Source organism: Neomonachus schauinslandi, chromosome 4, assembly GCF_002201575.2.
Source record: "Neomonachus schauinslandi chromosome 4, ASM220157v2, whole genome shotgun sequence".
NCBI classification, from domain to species: Eukaryota; Metazoa; Chordata; class Mammalia; order Carnivora; family Phocidae; genus Neomonachus; species Neomonachus schauinslandi.
The window spans coordinates 61,782,134-61,800,830 of record NC_058406.1 but is presented as its reverse complement, the minus strand read 5'-3'; the positions used below and the strand labels follow the sequence as shown (position 1 = coordinate 61,800,830).

Sequence of the window (18,697 nt, the reverse complement as noted above, 5' to 3'; positions counted from 1 at the left end):
TTTATTTTACTGGGGCAAGGATGCCACATCAAGCCTTAAACACCTTTGATGTCCAAACTGTATATGTTCCGCCTAATTTATAGAGGATTAAGGTCTATAAAATTCTAAATTCTAAAGCAAAGTTTCCAAATGTTTAATATCAAATGGCAGCTTTTCTGAGAATGAATACAATGCCTTTTGGCAGGTGTCATAAACTTTCTAAGTCTCAGTCTCCTCAGCTATGAAGTAGGGAAAATATCCTATGAGGTTTAAGTGAGAACATGCAGTACTCCTGCAGAACATGACAGCCTAAAAGGAATCACCAACCTGGTTATTAATATTATTTTGTCTAATATAGTATAGACTGTGTTTTCAGTACTTCACAAAAATACATTCTGGCTTGAGCTGAAGTTTTAGACTTAAAAATATTAGCTCTTAGCTGTTACACATGCCATTTATGTCCAATACATCTCTCTCAAATGTCACCAGTTACATATACTACCCCAAATTTCTGACCTGTGCTGATGACAGATCACCATCTATTGTGATGTCACCCAGTACTTTATGGTAATATTTCATATGATGTTTTTTCTGGCTACAGTTTAAAGGGCACTTCCTGTCTATGGAGTAAAGCCTACCATGTTATCAAAATATGTAACTGAAGGATTACAGTATGACTTCCTATGATTTTATTTCTATACTGTTGCCTTAAATAGCAATGAGTAAATCTTCTAAATTATGCCGTAAGACTTCTTGTCCAAGAAGCAATATATTCTGCAATCTCATTGACAAAATTGTTAAACGACCATCCTTGCAGTTTTTGGGTCAGTGGGGATATCACTGTTATGAACCTAGGATTTACAGAACCCTGGCAAAAATTCTGAGGCATGTCAACTTGGATGGGTTTGACATACTACTTTCAGATTATATTGCATTTGTGGAAAAATCAGGATACCGTTTCGAACTAAATTTTAATCTTGAATTTACTGAAATATGTGTGAATACAATTCTGTACTGGGTTTTCGCCAGAAAAGGTAATCCTGACTTTGTGGAACTGCTTCTCAAGAAGACAAAGGACTATGTTCAAGACAGAAGTTGTAACCTGGCACTGATATGGAGGTAATAATCTCATGTTTTCACCATAAGAGGAGAAAATTTCTCTTTAGGAGATTATATTACTTCTTTTTTTCTAAAATCAACACATGTAGTGACTATATATGGATGAGGAATCCTGACTTGATTGCTCATTCATTTGTTCACTCCTTCATTATTTATTCAATAAATGCTCCCTTATACATACATTATTATTACCAATAAATTTCTAGCAGTTCCGCTCTATAAAGTTTACATGTTAGGGCACCTGGGTGGCTCAGATGGTTGGGTGTCTGCCTTCGGCTCAGGTCATATCTCAGGGTCCTGGGATCGAGTCCCGCATCGGGCTCCCTGCTCCTTGGTAGCCTGCTTCTCCCTCTGCCTTTCTCTCTCGCTCTGTCTCTCATGAATTAAAAAAAAAAAAAATCTTTAAAAAAAAAAAAAGTTTACATGTTAGTGCTCAAGGTAATGGCATGTTCAACAACTTAGATTTCTCTAACTAGACAAAGACATTATTTTGGGTAATACCGTAATCTCTTCTTAAAAACACCATTAAGGGGCGCCTGGGTGGCTCAGTTGGTTAAGCGACTGCCTTCGGCTCAGGTCATGATCCCGGGGTCCTGGGATCGGGTCCCACATCGGGCTCCCGGCTCAGCGGGGAGCCTGCTTCTCCCTCTGACCCTCTCCTCTCTCATGCTGTTTCTCTCTCGCTCGTCTCTAATAAATAAATAAATAAAATCTTAAAAAAAATACCATTAATATATATCTATAGTGTGTATATAGTAAAATGACTTTCAAAGTATAATGCAGAATGTACACACATATTCACTTAGTAATAGTTATTAAACATAATAATTCCCTTTTTGTATGACTCCAAATTCTCCAAGACTGAACACAATGAAGTCAAATATCTGATTAAGTCTGTTATAGAACTAAATTTTCACATAGTCTGAAATGTCAAACTAAATAATGACTACTACTGAGGATCTCATAGAATAAAATCTTCAATGTCACCTCTTTGTAAAGTCCATAATATAGATTCTAAAGTTACTTAGTTTGCAGTAACTAACTCACTCTACAGTTTTGGGTACTAGCTTGATTAGAACTAATGTGCATTTGCTCACTCATTCAACAAATTACTTATATACCACCTTACTATGTATAAAGCACTATACTAGCTAGGCACAATGATAGGAGCAAGAATGCAGTAAAAAACAAGACAGATAAGATCAGTTAAAGACTAAACCAATTTAGATTCTGCCTGAAGCAGTTGTCCTCTTGATTGTGTATCACTGTGATATTGGAGAACCACTAGATTGCTTTCCTTAATGATCACCCAAGTACATGAACTAGCTGCGGTCTGGGATATCAGTAAATAAAACCCCCAAATAGCACCTTTTGGTTGTTTTAAGGACCATTATATCTGTAACTATCACAAAGAGCAGCGGCTTCTGAGTGTCACTAGCTGGACTAAGTAACGCCTATATTGTAGGCCCAAGGAAAAGAAAAATGGAGTAAAACAGAGGAAGCGAAGATAAATTTTAAAAATTTTTAAATGGGAAGCAAAAGGGGAAAACTGAAAGGAGAGGAAGGAAAATGAAATAAAGAGAAACACACAGTGGGATATGATACAGTGCCATTAACAACTGTCTTAAGTGACAGTTTTAAAATCAAGAAATTTTGACTTAGACACATCCACAAGGGAAAATACATTACTAGCCAATTCTATGTACCACAACATCATCTGGATCTTGCAGAATCATAGAATTTTATTTAGATTCAGATGGGATCTATGAATTCATTAGCAAACTTCCACCTGGGGCAGCAATCCTATGTTGAACATCCCTGGCTGATGCTCATATGGTCTCTGCTTGAACAACTCTAGTAGTAGTTAACTATTTCATGAGGTAAACCATTCCTTTGCCCAGGACCCTTCTGTTTCCCAGCTATACCTGTTCTGTCTCCCATGACTTTAAATATTATGTGTATGCCAATGACTCTCCACTTTCTCTCCAGCCCTGACCTTTCTTCCTCTGAGCTCCAGATTCCTTCTATATAAAGTTGTCTACTCAACATCTCCACAAAGCATCTCAAACGTAATAGAAATAAGACAGAATATTAATCTCACTCTCTCCCTGTCAACCTGTTCCTTCCCCTGAATTCCCTATCTGACTAATGGCCCCTTCTGTTCTATCCTGTTGCTCAAGACAGAAATCCAGGATTTATTCTTGATTCTTCTCTTTCATCCATCAATACATTAGCAAGTCCTTTTGACTATGTCTCTAAAACATATCCCAATTACATTTTTTGTTTCCTCCATTCCTTAACCCAGGTGAAGCCACATTCATCTCTTGCCCTGCACAACTGCTACAGACTGCCAAAGAGTCTTTCAGCTTCCACTCTTCCCTCAACTCCTGTAATCTATTCTTGACTCAGAAGCTTGAACAACCTTATAAAAATGTGAAATATATCACCCATGCTTAAAATCCTCCAAATCTTTCCCATTACAAGTGAAATAAAATTCAAACTCAATACCCGTTTTTTAAAAGTCCCACATGATCTGGTCTCTCACTATATCAACCAAATCCAATCTCATGTCATTTTCCCCCTTGAATACTATATTCCAGCCATCCAGACCTTTCTGTTTCGTGAACATCTTCAATTTCATTCCTGCCTGAAGGTCCTGTAATGACTGTTATCTCCAAGTGAAATAAGTCAGACTGAGAAAGACAAATATCATATGATTTCACTCAGATGTGGAATCTCAAGAACAAAATGAATAAATAGAGAAAAAGCAGAAACAGATCCATAAATACAGAGAACAAACTGATGGTTGCTAGAGGGAAGGGGGGAAGGGGATGGACAAAATGAGTGAAGGTGAATGGGAGATAGAAGCCTCCAGTTATGGAATGAGTAAGTCACAGGAATAAAAGGCACAGCATAGGGAATGTAGCTAATGATATTGTAACAGCACTGTATGGTGACAGATGGTAGCTACACTTGTGAACACAGCATAATGTATAAACTTGTTGAGTCATTGAGTTGTACACCTGAAACTAATGTAACATTGTGTGTCAACTATACTCAAATTTATTTAAAAAAATAATAAAATAATAATAACTGTTCCCTCTGCCTGGAAATCTCTTCACTCAGATCTTCCTATGACTAGTTCCTTTTTATCAGGTGGAACACAGTATAAATGTCATCCCTTCTGGGGTGCCTGGGTGGCTCAATCGTTAAGTGTCTGCCTTCAGCCCAGGTCATGATCCCAGAGTCCTGGGATCAAGCCCCGCATCGGGCTCCCTGCTCGGCGGTAAGCCTGCTTCTCTCTCTCCCACTCCCCTTGCTTGTGTTCTCTCTCTCACTGTGTCTCTGTCAAATAAATAAATAAAATCTTTAAAATAAATAAATAAATACATAAATAAATGTCATCCCTTCAGAGAGGCCTTCTCTGGTCTCACCATCTAAAGAAGCCACTCATTCACTATCATGACACTTTTAATTCTCTGCATAACATCGATCACTATATGTTCATTTGCTGTTTTTTTCCCATTGATTATTTTGTTCACTATCTACTGTCATTAAAAGTAAGTTCCATTAAGAGGAAAAACCCTACTTCCTCAACATTGAATCCTCAGTGCCTAGAACTATGTAGATACATTGCAAGAGCTCAATCAAGATTTTGTTGAAAGAAAAAGTGAATTTTTATGCAGCTTTATTAGATTCTTCTTATTCATCATGAACTAAAATCTGTCTCCATTTCTCCATTTCTGCCCCCAGAGCTATGGAGAACAAAGTCTGTTTTTTTCTCCTACATGAAAATCTCTCAAATATTTGAACACAGCTATTATGTCCCCATAATGAATACCTTAAGTTTCCTATTATCTGTTGTTCTTTATTCTTACAGCAACATCATTTTTTGGTCACCCTCCCCAGGATACACTCCAGTATGATAATTTCCCCATTGTAATAATGAAGTGTCTAAATAGGTCCCTGGAGGAGAGGAGATAGAACAAATGAGGGAAAGGAACTTAAGTTTGTTCATTTTTATAACAAACCACCAATAGTAATCTAAATGCCACTGTATGACAGACCGTAAGTGGTTAAAGAGAGATGATACCATTCAGTTAAAAATAGCAATAATCATTTATTAAGCATTTTCTCCAAATACTGTGTTATTTTTGGGGAATACAAAGCCAACAACCATATTTCCTGATTTTGGAGAGCTCATAGACTAGTAAGTGAATCATAAAAATTATAATTATACTATAAATGCAAAAATAGAAGCACGTAGAAGTAGAGAGAACAGAGAAAGAATTTAACACTATTGGGAAGGAACAGATACCTGAGAAAGCTCTCTAGAAGAGAGGACGTCTTAAATTGATTTTCAAAATATGAAAGGAAGTTTTCCCTTCCTTTAGCCCTTGAAGAAATATAATCTAGGCAGAGGCGGGATGACTAAAACCAAAGGAGATACAAACAATATGTTGCATTCAGTGATTATCAGAATTGTCTATGACAATAATTGTCTAGATAATTATTCAGTTGCTAGAAAGTAAGATAGGAAATCAGGTAGTAGTGACAGATGAAGCCTAGAAGTGAAAGCCTGAAGTACTTTGTAGACCATGCTAAGGAATTTGAAATTTACACCATGAATGATGCCCAACCAGTGAAGGTCAGATTTGTAGTATGAAAAGATTCATCAGCTCCCATTTGAAGACTAGACTGGGAAGGGAGGCTGGGACTAGAGGCAGGGAGACCAGTCAGTAGACTGCTCAAACACTCCAGGTACAGTGGCAGTTCCAGAACTTCTATAGAAAAAGGGTTGTGGGAAGCAATTTTATTGAAAAGAGGTAGGTAACCGGAGAGGTTGCTTGAAGCTGAATTTGCATAGTAGGCACTCTGTGCTAACTTAGCTTCCATGTGTATCTATAATAGTTTTAGGGAAAGAACTAATTCTGCTCTGCCACCATCTTCTCCAGCTTCTGGCTATTCTTTTATACCACAATTCTCCAGGTAAGACATAATGAGAACTTAAAGAGCAGTAGGGGAAAGAGGAGATATTATTAAATAGAATAACAAAACATAGTGAGTAATTAGAAGCAGAGCATCAGAGAAAGACAAGAATTAATTTCAAATTTCTAAATTTTAAGACTCATTGATGGTTGTATTAGTTTCCTCTTGTTGTAACAAACTGTCACAAACTTAGTGGCTTAAAATGATATAAATGTGTTATTTTTTAGTTCTGGAAGTCAGAAGTCCAAAATGAAGCTACTGGGCTAAAATCAAGAGGTCAGCAGGACTGGTTCTTTCTAGAAGCTCTACAGGAGAATGGGTTTCCTTGTCAGCTTATAGAGGCTTCCTGCATTCCTCGGTTCATGGCCTCTTCCTCCATCTTCAAAGCCAGCATTATAGAGTCATAGCTCCTTCACTGACACTGATTCTATTTTTCTCTGACACATCTTATAAGGGCCCTTGTAATTACACTGGGTCCACCTGCATAATCTCCCATCTCAAGATCCTTACCTTAATTACATCTGCAAAATCCCTTTTGACAATTTGAGAGGCCATTATCCAGCCTACCACAATCGTCATACCATCATACCACAAATCTATCAAGATTATTATAAAGGACCTAAAAATTCAGTTTGGGACATAAGAGTTTGCATTACCTAAGGGATATCCAGGTACAGTAGATATCTAGATAGCATCATCCTTGATGTGTCTTTCTCTTACATTCCACATCTTATCTGTCAGGATATCTGTTGGTTCTACCTTCAAACAATACACAGAATCTGACCATCTCTACTGTTATTACCTTGTACTAAGTAATTTTCTTTCTCCTATCCCATAACAAATTCTCAAAAAAGGTAATATCACATTGCTTTTCTATTCAAAATCTCCAGTGGCTCCTCCATTCCATTTAGAGTAAAAGATGGAAGTCCTTTCAGTGATCTACCAGGCTCTACAGGGTGTGGCATCCCATTATCTCTGTCCTTGTTTCCTACTCCTCCTCACCCTTTTCACTCTTTCAGTCACAATGGCTCCCTTACTCTTCCCTTACCACTCCAGAACACTCCTGCCTTAGGATCCTTAAATATCTAAATAATTAATGTCTTCATCTCCTTCTTCTTTATTCAGATGTCACCTTTCAGTAATGCCTTCTCCTATCATCCTATTTAAAATTGGAAAATGAAAAATAAAATAAAATAAAATAAAATTGGAAAATGCCCTCATATATCCTCCTAGCACTTCCATACTTCCTATACTTCTCTACTTTTTCTTTTTTCTTATCAAATCTCCTAACATATTATAAAATTTGCTGTTTTTTTTGCTATGCTCATTCTGTGCTGTTTTCCCTCACTACAATGCAAGCAGCCATCTTTGTTATGTTCACTCACATACCCCAAGCACCTAAAACAGTGCTTGGCATACAGAATGCATTCAATAAATATTTGTTGAATAAATTAATAGATAGTAATTGAAGTTATGGTCATGGATAAAACTGCCTGAGAACAATAAGTCAAAAGAAAATTAGTCAAAAGGCCAAATCTTCTTTACTTAGATGTTAAGGGCAGAGAAAGAGAAACCAGTCAAAGATGGTTGAAAAGGAACAGCCAAAGAAGTAGGTGGATAACTTGGAGAAAATAGCCCTACTAAGTTAGGATAAAACATGGTTCCAAGAAAGTCAACTGTCTTAAATATCAGAAATAAAATTATGGATAATCATCTCTTAAATTTGGTGGCTAAAAACTAAAAGAGGAGCAGAAAAAATAGAAAAAATTAGTATAGCTACAAAACTGAATCATTCTCTGCATGTCTATATGGAAATATTATGCCACATTTCATAAGCATATATGACAGGTTTTCAGATACAGAGGGTTCAGTTCACTAACTTCACATTTAAAAACTAATTCTTGCTGTGCTTGCCTTACTCCATCCATATAAGTACTGTTATAATTAACTGTCAGTACAGATTAAGCAAATTTTGGTTTACAGTAACATGCTCTTTAAACATGAGGATTAATCATGTCATTTGGGTAGAGATTAGACTTTTAAATCTCATTTTAAGCCTATTTGAGTTTTAGTTATGTTTTCAACATTTTTGGTCCAAAATTACTTCTAAAGGTAGTATCAATTTTAATATTTTAAAATCAGCTAATATCTCCAAATCTTACCAAGGACAACTTGTGGTATCTTTGTCCCTGCAAGTGTCCTGAATTCCTATACTTAGCAATATTCTTAGTCAAATATCTTAAGAGTGAGCAAGATCAGAGGCGGTTCAAGATGGTAGTATAGGAGAATCCTGAACTGACCTTCTCCAGTGGACACAACAAATCTACATCTATATATGCAAAAATTCCCCCTAAGAAAACCCCCCAAACTAGCTGAACAGATCCTCCAGAGCAAAAGATTAACAGATTGGGGAACCTGGGTGGCTCAGTCAGTTAAGTGTCCAACTCTTGATTTTGGCTCAGGTCATGATCTCAGGGTTGTGAGATCGGAGCCCTGCATCAGGTTCCATGCTGGGCCTGAAGCCTGCTTATGATTCTCTCCCTCCCTCTTTCTCTGTTCCTCTCTACCCACACCCTCAAAAAAACAAATTAAAAAAAAAAAAAAGATGAACAGACCATGTTAGATGGGTAGGGGAAGCAAAGACACGGTCTTGCCAAAAACCCCACCCCTGGCATGCCAACCCACAAACAGGAGGAGATAGGGATCTCACAAATACAGAGCTTCTCCCTGAGAAGCAAGGGGTTTGTGCCCCACACCAGACACTCCAACCCTTGGGACCTGCACTGGAGAGATGAGCCCCCAAAACACCTGGCTTTAAAAACCAACAGGACTTAACGTTCAGGAGAAATAGTGCTGTAGGAAATGGAGATTCCACTCTTAGAGGATTCACAAGCAGACACATTCACTTTGGGACCAAGTACAAAAGTAGCAGATTGAAAAGTGCCTAGACCAAACGTGAAAGAGATTCATTTGCTAACCCTAAGGTATCTGCCAGAGGGGCAGAGCCTGTTGAGACTTTCCAGGACAAAGGCACAGTGGACATCTTTTCAGCATTCTCCCTCTACTTTGCTAGTGCTGGCATCGGTAGGTACCATCTTTGCACTATCTCTTTACCTTACTGCCTACAAGAACTTACTTCATATGTAAGGACACACATAGACTGAAAGTGAAGGGATGGAAGAAGATGTTTCATGAAATGGAAACCCTCCTCCCCCACCAAAAAGCAAGGGTAGTTATACTTACATCAGATAAAATAGACTTTAAAGACTGTAATAAAAGACAAAAAATGGGCATTATATAAAAATAAAAGGGTCAATCTAACAATAAGATATAACATCTGTAAATATTTATGCACCCAACATAGAAGCATCTAAATATATAAAGCAAGTATTAACAGACCTAAAGGGAGAAATTGACAGCAAAAACAAGAGAAAGGGGCTTTAATATACTACTTACATCAATGGATTGACCATTTAGGCAGAAAATCAATAAGAAAATAACCTTAGTTGATACATTAGACCAGATGGACTTTATATATATATATATATATATATATAACTCTGCATACAAAAACAGCGAAATATACATTCTTCTCAAGTACACATAGAATAGTCTCCAGGATAGATTATATGTTAGACCACAAAACAAGTCACAATAATTCCAAGACTGATATCAAGTATCTTTTCCAACCACAATGGTATGACACTAGAAATAAATTATAAGAACACTGGAAAAATCATAAATATGTGGAGATTAAAAAATGTGCTACTGAACAACCAATGTGTCAATGAAGAAGTGAAAGGAGAAATCAAAAAATACCTTGAAATAAATGAAAATAGAAATACAACTTACCAAAATCAATGAGATAAAGCAAAAGCAGTTCTAATAGGGAAGACTACAGTGATACAGGCCTACCTCAAAAAGAAAAAAAAAAAAAAACTAGAAAAAGCTCAAATAAACTAACTTTACACTGGGGTGCCTGGGTGGCTCAGTCGTTAAGTGTCTGCCTTCCACTCAGGTCATGATCCCAGGGGCCTGGGATAGAGCCTCCCAACAGACTCCCTGCTCAGCCAGGAGTCTGCTTCTCCCTCCATCCCTCCCCGTGCTCCTGCTCTCTCTCTCCCTTTCTCTCTCTCCCTCTCAAATAAATAAAATAAAATCTTAAAAAAAAAAAACAACTAAATTTACACCTAAAGGAACTAGAAGAAGAAAAACAAAGGAAGCTCAGTTAGTAGAAGGAAGGAAATAAGAAGATCAGAGTAGAAATAAATGAAATAGAAACTAAAAATAAAAAAGATCAATGAGACTAAGAACTGGTTATTTGAAAAGATAAACAAAACTGACAAACTTTTAGCTGGACTCATCAAGAAAAAGAGTCCAAATGCAAAAATCAGAAATGAAATAGAAATTACAACTAATACCAAAGAAATACAAAAGGATCATTAGAGACAATTATAAATAATTATACACCAAAAATTCAACAACCTAAAAGAAATGGGTAAGTTCCCAGAAACATACAATCCTCCAAGACTGATTTGTGAAGAAACACAAAGTCTGAATAAACCAATTACTAGTAAAGAGATTGAATCAGTAATCAAAAACTTCCCAACAAACAAACGTCCAGGACCAGACAGCTTCACTGGTGAGTTCTACCAAATATTCAAAGAAGATTTAATACCTATCCTTCTCAAACCCTTCCAAAAACTGAAAAGGAGGGAACACTTCCAAACTCATTTTACAAGGCCAGAATTACCCTAGTGACAAAACCAGACACGGACACTGTAAAAAATAAATTAAATTACAGGCCAATATCCTTGATGAACATGGATGCAAAAATCCTCAACAAAATATTAGCAAGCCAAATTCAGTAATACATCAAAAGGATCATACACCATGATCAAGTAGATTTGTTAAAGGGATGTAAGAATGGTTCAATACTTGCAAATCAATCAACATAATACACCACATTAATAAAATGAAGGCTAAAAATTATATTATCTAATCTTAATAGATGAAGATAATGCATTTGACAAAATCCAACAACCATTTATGATAAAAACCATCAACATGATGGGTATAGATGGAAGGTACCTCAACATCATAAATACTATATATGACAAACCCACAACTAACATCATACCCACTGCTTTAAGATCAGGAACAAGACAAGGATGCCAACTCTCACCACTTTTATTCAACATAGTATTAGAAATCCTAGACAGAGCAATTAGGCAAATAAAATATAAATTAAAATAAATTTTTTTAAAAAGTACATCCAAATTGGAAAAGAAAAAGTAAAACTGCCACTATATATAGGTGACATTATTTTATATATAGAAAGCCCTAAAAACTCCACCAAAATAGTTAAAATGAATAAATTCAGTAAAGTTACAGGGTATAAAATCAATATACAAAATCTGTTATTTTTATATACTGGGAACTATCAGCAAAATAAATTAAGAAAACAATCTCATTTATAATTGCATCAAAAAGAATAAAATACCTAGAAATAAATTTAACCAAGGAGGTGATAGATCTGTACTCTGAAAACTCTTAAGATATTGATGAAAGAAATTGAAGAAGACACAAATAAATGGAAAGATATTCTGTGTTCATGGGTTAAAATAATCAATATTATTAAAATATCCATATCACCCAAAGCAACCTACAGATTCAACGCAATCTCTATCAAAATTTGAATGGCATTTTCCACAGAATTAGAACAATCCTAAAATTTGTGTTGAAACAGAAAAGATCTTGAAAAATGAAAGCAGTCTTGAAAAAGAAGAACAAAGCTGGAGGCGTCATGCTCCCAGATTTCAAACTATATTAAAAAGATAATAATTACAACAGTATGGCATAAAAACAGACACACACATCAATGGAACAAAATAGAGAGCCCAGAAATAAACCCATGCATATATGGTTAACTAATAATATGGAAAAAAAGACAAGAATATACAATGGGGAAAGGACAGTCTCTTCAATAAATGATGTTGGAAAAACTGGTTAGATGCAAAAGAATAAAACTAGACCACTATCGTATACCACACACAAAAATTAACTCAAAATTGATTAAAGATGTGAATGCAAGACCAGAAACCATAAAACTCCTATAAGAAAACATAGACAGTAAGTTCCCTGACATTGTTCTTGGCAATATTTTTTGGATGTGACTCCAAAGACAATGACAACAAAAGCAAAAATAAACTAAAAAGCTTCAGCACAGTGAAGGAAACCATCAACAAAATGAAAAGGCAACATACTGAATGGGAAAAAGAATATTTGCAAATGATATATCTAATAAGGGGTTAATATCCAAAACATATAAAGAAATCATCAACTCAATAAAAACATCCTATTAAAAAATGGGCAGAGGATCTGAATGGACATTTTTCAAAAGATCTATAGATAGCTAACAGCCACATGAAAAGATGTTCAAGGGGTGCCTGGGTGGCTCAGGGTTGTGAGTTCAAGCCCCACATTTGGCTCCATGCCCAGCATAGAATCTACTTAAAAATATTAATTAAAAATTTTTTAAAAGGGTCACCTGGGTGGCTCTTTGGTTAAGCACCCAACTCTTGATTTTGGCTCAGGTCATGATCTCAGGGTTGTGAGATCGAGTCCTACATCAGGCTCCACGCTGGGCATGGAGCCTGCTTAAGATACTCTCTTACCCTCTTCCTTTGCCCCTCCCCCCTCCACACTTTCGGAAAAAAATTAATAAAATTTAAAAAGTTAAAAAAAGAAAAGATGCTCAACATCAGTAATCAAGGAAATGCAAATCAAAACCATGAGATATCATTTTACATCTGTCAGGATGGCTGTTATAAAAAAGACAAAAAATAACAAGTGATGTCAAGGATACACAGAAAAGGAAACCCCTTATGCAATATTGGTGGGAATGTAAATTGGTGCAACTACTATGGAAAACAATATGGAGTTTCTTCGAAAAATTAAGAACAGAACTGCCATATGATCCAGCAATTCTACTTCTGGGTATTTACCTGAAAAAAAAACAATAATGCTAATACAAAAAATATATGTACCCCTCTGTTCACTACAGCATTATCTACAATAGCCAATATGTGCAAACAACCTAATGTCCATCAATGGAAGAATCGATAAAGAAGATGTGGTGTGTATATATATATACACACACATACATACAGTGGAATATGACTCAGACACGAAAAAAGAATGAAACTTTGCCATTTTTGACAACATGGAATGAACTTGAGGGTATTGTGCTAAGTGAACTAAGTCAGACAGAGAAAGACAAATAACATGATTTCACTTATATATGGAATCTAAAAAACAAAACAAACAAGTAAACAAAACAAAACTCATAGATAGAAAAGATGGTTGCCAGAGTGAAGGGGGGTTGAGGGTAGGTCAAATGGGTAAGGGAGTCAAGAAGTACAAACTTCCAGTTGTAAAATAAATAACTCATGGTAATGTAATTTACAGCATGATTACTATAGTCAATAATAATTTATTGCATGTTTGAAAGGTGCTGAGAGTAGATCTCGAAAGTTCTCATCACAAGAAAAAATATTTTTCTAATTTTTTATGAGGACAGATGGTAATTAGACTTATGTTAATTGTTTCACAATGTATACAAATATTGAATCATTATGTTGCAGACCTGAAACTAATATATCAATTTTACTTCAATAAAAAAGACATATCTGAGGGCGCCTGGGTGGCTCAGTTGGTTAAGTGACTGCCTTTGGCTCAGGTCATGATCCTGGAGTTCCTGGATCAAGTCCCGCATCGGGCTTCCTGCTCGGCAGGGAGTCTGCTTCGTCCTCTGACCCTATCCCCTCTCAGGTGTTCTCTCTCTCTCATTCTCTCTCTCAAATAAATAAAATCTTTAAAAAAAAAAGAAATATCAAAAAAAAAAGAACAAGCAAGATTAATAAATTAGATTGCCTTTGAAAAATTTAAATGATTGCACTTCACTAACAGTCTTGTTAGGTCCAAAAACCACAAAATAAATTTAATTACATATATATTTTTTTCTGGATAATAGTAAAAAAAATCAACAAATACTTGAGGGTCTACTCTGGACTAAGCATTATTCTAGGCATTTAGGGATATTAATAGCAGGTTAAACAGACAAAAATGTTGCCCTTGTGGAGCTTAAATTTTTATTGCACATTTTGCTCACCCATTTATTTTGAAGATGAGAAAATAAAGATTAGAGATGTTAAGTTGTCCAAAATGATATGGGCTTAATAGAGGAATGTACAAAGTGTCATGAGAAGAGAAAGGTCAGGTCATCAAAGAAGTCTTTACAAAAGAGTTTATTAGAGTCTTACATGATGAGCAAGACTTGCCAGAATGAAAAGGGAGGAGAAGGACATATACAAATCAAAGAACTGTGAAAAAGCTGGATGCAATGTGGTTTGGGAAAGTGAATACCTATAAGCAGGACAGGGAATGAAGAAGGAGAAGCAGTTTAGGAGTTCAATTTGGGATATACATTGGAAGTATGTATGAAAAAGATGAGATGTCTGGGGCAATACTGATTTGGAGATTATTCCAACAGAGAATGTATATATTTATATACAGAACTTAGAAGGATATATATAGTAACACTGGCAGAGTTACAACAAAAACTCAACTTCTTAATTTCTAAGATGCTAGTCTGCACTACACCACACTTTCTTTGTGTGTGTGTGTGTGTGTGTGTGTGTGTGTGTGTGAATCACAAAATCTTGGCATTTCAACACTCAGTAAAGCTTTGGAGATAAACTAGTTGGTCTAGTGATTTTGAAACTGTTCTCTTTGGAGCTTCTGGTAAGGGAATCACTACAGGGAAAGTTTTTAGGACTTCTAAATACACTTCAACAGAGAACATATCTAATACAAAACATTCTTTTTATACGGGTAGTTCAGGTAAAACAATCCTCCACTGTTGCTTTATGCTTGTAAATGAAACATTTACTTCTAATCTTTTTATTGATAAACACCTACTAATCCTTCAAATCTTAGCTCCAGGATAACCTAAAAACAATGGTTATTTCAGGTAGAGTTAAGTGCCTCTCCTCATTGCTTCTATAGTACACCAAACATGTTTCTATCATAGCAATTATCATTTTGTATTGTATTATTGAATTATTTGTCCATTTCCTTTACTAGACTATAATAAGCATCTTGATATAAAGGACTATATCCTTCATCTCTCTGTATCTAGTACTCAGTACACTCTGGGAAAGCACGTGTTCAATTAATTAATTAATGAGCAAATGAATATATAAATGCATAAAGACACTAAAACTCAAAGAGGCTGACTAACCCAACATCATAAACCTAGTTAGGAAAAACCAAACCTTGGATCTAGAACCCTTAAATCTCCATTGTTTATAGCATTATACTGTGTTGCCTCCCTCATTAATTAAATATATACAATCTTAAAATTCCTCTTTTTGAATAATGCTCTCCTTGCTCTGCACAGTTTTCCAAAACCGGTATGCTGTTCTACAAAACATATTAGTATTTTATTAGACCAATCAAGAGAATTCCAGAGACAAAGGATCATGAATAAAATTTCCCTTTCTTTAGTCCTTAAAGCCATTTTTATTCGGCCAAATCAAGGTTTGATAATGTAAAATCCCCTGTGGTTGGTAATACCATGTCCTATCTACATATAGACACCAATTCATTAGCAAACACAAATATCTATTTCCATTGCAAGGACTACATAAAATTAGAAAAAAATATAATTTTCATTGCTTAAATATACAAACACCAATTCTAATTTTATTAAAATGAAAAAAAAATTAAGGTAGTTGAACTTATTCCTTTTTCATCTAATCTCCAAACTCAATTCATAAGTGACAAGAAGAAAACAAACAAAAAGGTATCAAAATGGTCACATACTTTTATTCTATTAATAAAGTGAAATTTTTAAAAAGCCTTTTTACTTTTTCTGTTTTAAATTTTCCAGAGCTACCTCAGTTTTATAATACTGGTTCTGATAACAATAGGATTTCTCCAGTGAGAAATATAATTGCTACTACTAAAAGTAAACTTCCCATACATTTAAATCGTTTTTGGTTTGTTTCTACAAGTGCAAAGTTTAAATGTGTAATAGGAATTTTCTTATTTTTTAACTTTCAGTTTGGTCTAGATTCATAGAATAGAAAACTCTTTTTAAGACATACATAAAGATAGGGGTGCCTGGGTGGTTCAGTTAATTAAGTGTCTGCCTTTGGCTCAGGTCATGATCCCAGGGTCCTGGGATGGAGCCCCATGTCAGGCTCCCTGCTCGGCGGGAAGCCTGCTTCTCCCTCTCCCACTCCCCCTGCTTGTGTTTCTGCTCTCCTATCTCTCTGTCAAATAAATAAATAAAATCTTAAAAAAAAAAAAGACATACATAAAGATAAAGCTACATTAAAAGCCATTTAAGACATTTAGTATTTAAGATAATACTATTATTTTCCCATTACTATTAAGACAAAGTGTTTACCACAATTCTTAATTCTGTATTCAGTGAAGCTTTTGTTTGTTTGATTCACAGAACTTTCACACCAGTATACTGTCCAAGCCCACTAAGTGGCATCACACCTCTACTCTATGTAGCTCAGACAAGACAATCTAATATCTTGAAAATACTCCTGCAATATGGAATCTTAGAAAGAGAAAAAAACTCCATCAACATTGTGATAACAATATTGCTCTACCCTTCAAGAGTGAGAATAATGGTTGATCATGAATTGGTAGACATCCAGGAAGATGCCAAAACATGTTTAGTGCTATGTTCCAGAGTGCTTTCTGCCATTTCAATCAGGGAAATAGAGGTAAGCAAAATATTGTTCTTTGGGTTTAGGCTTAAATATTGATCAATTTTAAGATAAAATTGTGAGACAAGAATGAATTTTATTTCTAATCTATGAATTATATCCAGTGAAAAATTAATAATTGAGTGTAGGCTTATAAATTAAAAATAGGTAAAATCTAAATTATCTAAATTAAAGAAAATTAGTCCTTTATTAGTCCTTTATTTCATGATTTTGTCTTCTAAATAAATCATTTTAAAAGTTATAGTTTATTTTAGTAGTTGCTAAGTAGATGTATGTTATTATTATAGTCTAATTACACAATAACCAGTGTTTAATAGGATTTCTATGTCTTAAGGACACAATAAACTAAAAATTTAACAGAATTCTTTACAGTAGAATATTTAAAATGAGTTACATTTCTCCTCACAAATATAATCACATGCCAAGAAATAAAAATATAAAGGCTTAAAATATTTGTGCAATTGAAAATATCTATCCCTCAGTTCTATGAGCAGAGACTATTTCACATACCCTAGCAATGATCCCAAGCAATGAATTAAATGCTTGTGCTAAGTTGCTAAAGCATATACTAGATATTTTTTGAATAGCTGAGTATTGACTAAATAATAATATATATCATTTAAGCAAAAGTATCAAAAGTACCATATAGTCTACAGATTATAGGTTCTACTAGAGAAATATCTCAGCAATGTCTTTTATTCTTAAATCAACTTAACATTTAGCTTCTAGAATTAAATCTTTAAAAGGGGTACCCTAACTAAAACTTAAAAATTTATCTTTTCATATAGATGGGTCTCCTATCAAGATTTCTCATGGTTTAGCGTTTGAAATTTTATTCTACAACGTTTGCAATCACCTGGGGGAACTTTTAAGATTTATGTTGTCTGTGCCCAACCTCAGACGAATTAAATCAAAATTCCTGGAGTAAAACCTCAGCATTTGTATATTTTAAAATCCCCTGGATAATTCTGGTGTATAGCCAAGTTGACAATACTACTCTGGAAGGAGAAGCTGATAAACATCAGTGTGTGATCTGTCTAAAATGAAAAACATATACAGATTCATAGTTGTAAGAAATAATGTTTTGTGTCCTTAGACATATTATTTAAACTTTATATATCATTGTGAGAATAGAAGGGGAATAAAAATACTAGCCTCGGGTAAAAAAAAAACTGTGTAAAAAGTACTATAAGGGTTATATAAATTTAAGACCTATTTTCTGAATTTAAATACAAAATAAAAATGCTAATAATTTGGACTAACCAGTGATTAATATTACAAAATTGAAATGTTTCCCCTTTCTTCAGACGCAGCTAAGTTTAGGAAGGCGTCCAATTATTTCTAATTGGCTCGACTACATTCCTTCAACAAGATACAAAGATCCATGTGAACTATTACATCTTTGCAGAATAACCATCAGGGCTCAACTACTGACCAACAATATGCTCCCAAATGGAATATTTTCACTTTTAATACCGGTTCGTCTACAGAACTACCTGAATTTAGAAAGTTAATACACATCTCTGTCCTGAGTTCTTTAAGGATACTCACCATTATATGGTTTAGAAGTTAATAAACTATTAACTTTATGCAAATTGTTATTGCATTGAATATTTCATTAGAAAATATAATTTTAGGGGCGCCTGGGTAGCACACTCGGTTAAGTGTCCAACTCTTGGTTTCAGCTCAGGTTGTGATCTCAAGGTCATGAGATTGAGCCCCACATCCGGCTCCATGCTCAGCGGGAGTCTGCTTGAGAGTCTCTCTCCCTTTCCCTCTGGCCCTCCCACTCATGTTCT

The 18,697-nt window shown here is 35.1% G+C and overlaps 1 protein-coding gene across 1 annotated transcript; it reads left to right on the top strand.

Annotated features, from left to right (window-relative positions):
* Positions 1-590: 590 nt before the first annotated feature.
* On the top strand, positions 591-18,493 carry ASB17 (ankyrin repeat and SOCS box containing 17). The gene is made up of 3 exons (XM_021678132.1): positions 591-1,098; positions 16,616-16,895; positions 18,206-18,493. Exons 1-3 carry the CDS (start codon positions 698-700, stop codon positions 18,410-18,412), a joined length of 888 nt encoding a protein of 295 aa, XP_021533807.1. The 5' UTR covers positions 591-697; the 3' UTR covers positions 18,413-18,493.
* The last annotated feature ends 204 nt before the right edge of the window (positions 18,494-18,697 follow it).